Source organism: Trypanosoma conorhini (assembly GCF_003719485.1).
Source record: "Trypanosoma conorhini strain 025E chromosome Unknown Tco_14.4_contig_01145, whole genome shotgun sequence".
Lineage (NCBI taxonomy): Eukaryota > Euglenozoa > Kinetoplastea > Trypanosomatida > Trypanosomatidae > Trypanosoma > Trypanosoma conorhini.
The window spans coordinates 1-3,625 of NW_021705242.1; the positions used below are offsets into that span (position 1 = coordinate 1).

General features: G+C 57.9%; 1 protein-coding gene across 1 annotated transcript, besides 6 other annotated features; it reads right to left on the minus strand.

Moving 5' to 3' along the window:
• On the minus strand, positions 1-2,631 carry Tco025E_09501 (adenylate cyclase; the record flags this gene model as incomplete). Its single annotated transcript, XM_029376318.1, has 1 exon — positions 1-2,631. A coding segment is annotated over one exon (2,631 nt), but the record flags the coding sequence as incomplete, so codon positions are not given.
• Positions 2,632-2,868: 237 nt separating this feature from the next.
• Positions 2,869-2,912: a microsatellite.
• Positions 2,913-3,006: 94 nt separating this feature from the next.
• Positions 3,007-3,048: a microsatellite.
• A 167-nt stretch (positions 3,049-3,215) lies between these two features.
• Positions 3,216-3,249: a microsatellite.
• Positions 3,250-3,282: a microsatellite.
• Positions 3,283-3,315: a microsatellite.
• A 167-nt stretch (positions 3,316-3,482) lies between these two features.
• Positions 3,483-3,538: a microsatellite.
• The last annotated feature ends 87 nt before the right edge of the window (positions 3,539-3,625 follow it).

The following is a 3,625-nucleotide window of genomic DNA, read 5'->3' on the forward strand; positions in this document are numbered from 1 at the left end:
GCGGTGGTGCGTCGCCACGGCGTCGGGCATCAGCTCGGGGCACGCGGCCCACAGCGCCGTGCTGCTCTCGATGTCGGTGAACACGAGCGTCACGGGGTCCGTCGGCTCCTTCGGCGCATTCGCGTTGTCGCGCGAGTCGCGGCGGCAGCACATTAGCACTACAACGATTACCACAACCGCAATAATAACCAGAATAATCACGCCGAGGATGATGCCAAAGAGCTGCATCTTTGTCAGTCCACTTGTTGGCTCCACGTACCGCATCGACGGTGTCATGGGGGGTGCGACGCGTGGGAGCGAGGGGTCCAGCGACCGCGACATCGACCAGACGGAGATCAGTGACGCCCCGTAGTTCACCAGGCAATCCGAAGTCTCATCGCATGTCTTGGTTAGTCCGTCGTCGAAGGGGCCAAACACCATGTCCTCCACATAAATCGTCTTGTACATGTAGAGTGTTACCAGGAAAAGGTCGGCGGAGAAGATATCCATCACGTCAGAAAGCGCCAGTATCGCCCGAACAACCGCATACCCTTTCAGGCTCATCGGCGACCACTGGGACTTATTCGTCACTTCGCCGTGGTAACTGTGCACAAGCCTCACTGGCGAGTTCGTGTCGCCCCAGTGCGGCATGTTGGTCGCAAAAAGAACACGGTCGGTGGCACCATCCGCCTTCCTGCCGACGAAGTAGGGGTAGAGAAGGTTGTGGTCGTCGTATGACATGAGAACATGCAGGTCTGAGTGGGCAGCGACGTGATCTAGGATGAGGCCGAGGTCGGTGGTGAAGATGCCAAGCACAAACACCCACCCAGCACTGGGGAGGTCCTGAATGACGGTCTGCTGCCACTCAAAAAGCTTTATCGACTTTAGCTTCACGCCGAACGTCACGAGTGTGCGGCGCAGCACGTCGGCGACGGCGGCTTTGTGTGGGCCCGAGATGATGGCGTGGACCTCCTCGACGGAAGAGGCGGAGAGGTACTCCACAAGCCTGAACAATTGCTGCTCAAGCGTCGCGGAGAGGTAGACGACATTGTACCGCGGCAAGTGCGGGGCCACGTACAGTTCGACGGGGTCCACATAGGTCAGGCTCGGAAAGCCCAGCGCCTCTTCCACCACCACGCCCAAGAACAATTCCGCACGCCGCTCACTCAGCTCGGCCTGCAGCTCCTTGACGGGCTCAGCGCGGGTCCCGGGGAGAATCTTCAACATAAATTCACGCGCCCCCGGTAACGATGCCGGTATTGCAGCCTTCTCACCGCACGAAATCTCGTTCGTGGCGTAGCTTGCACGCTTACTGTCTCCAATGAGAACTTCCAGGGCATTGATGGGAGTGAGCAGATGCACCGAGCTCGGGTAGCAGACCGACAACGGGTATGTGAACTCATCGTCCTCCAGCGTCACAGGCTTGAAGTACTCATTAAAGGTCTTGATGTACACCGTGCGGCCGCCCTGGTTGCACTCACATATGGCACCAAGCACCGCAGCCTGCCCCTCGCAGGCGCCGCCGAAGTCGCCAATCACAAGGTCATCGATGACGTACCTCCGCTGGTTGAAGAGCGACTTTTGAAAAGCCTGGTGACTTGACGTCCACTCCCGCGAGGCGAAGAGCTGGAGCAAGACCTCACCCACCTCCCAGCCGGCAACCATCAGCTCGCCGTCAAGTTCGTTCTTGAGGAAATGATCCGCGTCGCTGTAGTCTGTCTGCCCGCTGTTCTTCAGGTAATCTTCCATCACCATCTGGAAGCGCTTGATTGCGTCGTACCGCATGTCATTTGCCAGTGGGTTCGCCCCCGTCGTGATGATTTGCCCGGCCACAAACGGGAGGCCAGCCACGACGGCATCCTTCCACGTCGAGACAAGAAGGCTCTGCAAACCAAGTGGAGAGAGCAGGTACACACCTCGCGTGCGGTCGTCGTGCAGCATCTTACGTATAAATACCTCGGTCGTCGTGGACGGCTTGCCAAAGACAATCACGGCCTGCGGACGGGTCGCCACGAACGCCTCCCACGCGGCCTGGAACCCCGCGTCGCTCTCACTCCAGGTCTTCGTCCCGGGTAGTTTGAAGACGCCACACAGGCTGTAGCCCATGCCCTCCATCAAGTCCTCGGCGGCGGCGTACTCGTCGTCCCCGTAAGAAACATCTGTCAGATACATAAAGCCGAGCCGGTACACACGCAGGTACGTGGTCACGTACCAAATGTGGGCGTACAGACCAGACATTGGATCCGTGCGGAGAAAGTAAAAGTGCGTCTCCCAGTAACGCACAGTCGCCGATCCGGTGTACGGGCCAAGAGCCACTAAGTCGTACTGCTCCAGAACCGGCAGGGCCTCCAGCAACGTTTCGTCGCCTACAGGACCCACAACAGCAAGGATGTCAGGGTCTGTCGTCATCGCCTGAGTAATCACGGCGCGGACGTCATTCTGCGCAACACCAACTGGCGGCGCAATACGCTGCAGTTGTCTCTCATCAACCATGAAGTTGCGCGACCTCAATGCAGCACTCACACCAGATTTGTAGGCCTTGATTGAGTCATTTGACGCGGGATCATCTGTATATAGCAAGTCCAGTAACTTTACAACCGGCTGCTGGGCCCACGCCCCTGTGGTGCACGCGAGCAGAACACATACCAGCATGCCGGGAGAGAATTGTAGTTGCATGTAGCACATGAATGAGAAAGGTATATAGCTACCTATCGCCTTGACGAGGTTCTTGCTGTTAGTGGTGGTGTTGCTGTTTTTTTGAGTCCTACACAGAGCGCAAGCGAAGGCGAGGATGGGGAAAAGGTTGTGATGCATATGTGATGAACCGAAGACTGGATATTAAAATTTGCGAATGTTTCGCTTTTTATTTCGCTTTTGTTTTTGCCCAGTTTTGTTTGTGTGTGTGGGTGGTTGTTGTTGTTGTTTGTGCGTGTTGCTGTTGGGGCAAGTCGGAGGTGTGTGCATCGTTCATGCCGGCACTGTTTACCTATTTGCAATGGTCTACACCGATGCCTTTGAGAGCCCTCTCTGTGCCTGGCCGTGCCATCGCCGGGCCCTGTGCCTCTTCCTACGTGTCGGGTCGCAGACTCCCGAGTTTTGCCTCGCGTTGGGTGGTGCGTGATGTTCTTTGCCTCCGGCGCCAAGCGCCTGGAGGGGGGGGGGTTGTGTCGCCCCGCGGCCGCTCCGCCGGCACGACGCGGACACCATATGCTGCGGGCATCCCTGTTCCGTACTTCGTTTTGGTTTTGTTTTTGTGTCTTTGTTTTTTTTTTTGCTTTGCTTTGTTTTGCTTTGCTTTGCTTTTTGTCGTTCCTTTGATGTCGTTGTTGTTGTTGTCCGTCGTTCCTCTTCATGGGCGGGCCGCATTTAAGTCTTTTTGTTTTTGCTTTTTTGTTTTTGCGCTGTCGGCGCGAACGCGGAGCTGGCACCCATGCGGCACGTTTACGGCGAGGGGGAGGCCCGGAGCCGGAGCCTCCGGCACAGCAGGAGGACGAGGAGGGCGAGCAGCAGCCGCCACGCCGGATGCCGCCAGGCGCTGCCGGCCGCCGCGAGCGCCGCCAGAAGCGACGTCACCCACGCGACAAATCCCTGCGCCGCCGGTGGTTCGTTGGGGGCCTTCGCGTCTTCCTGCTTGGGCGGCACCGCC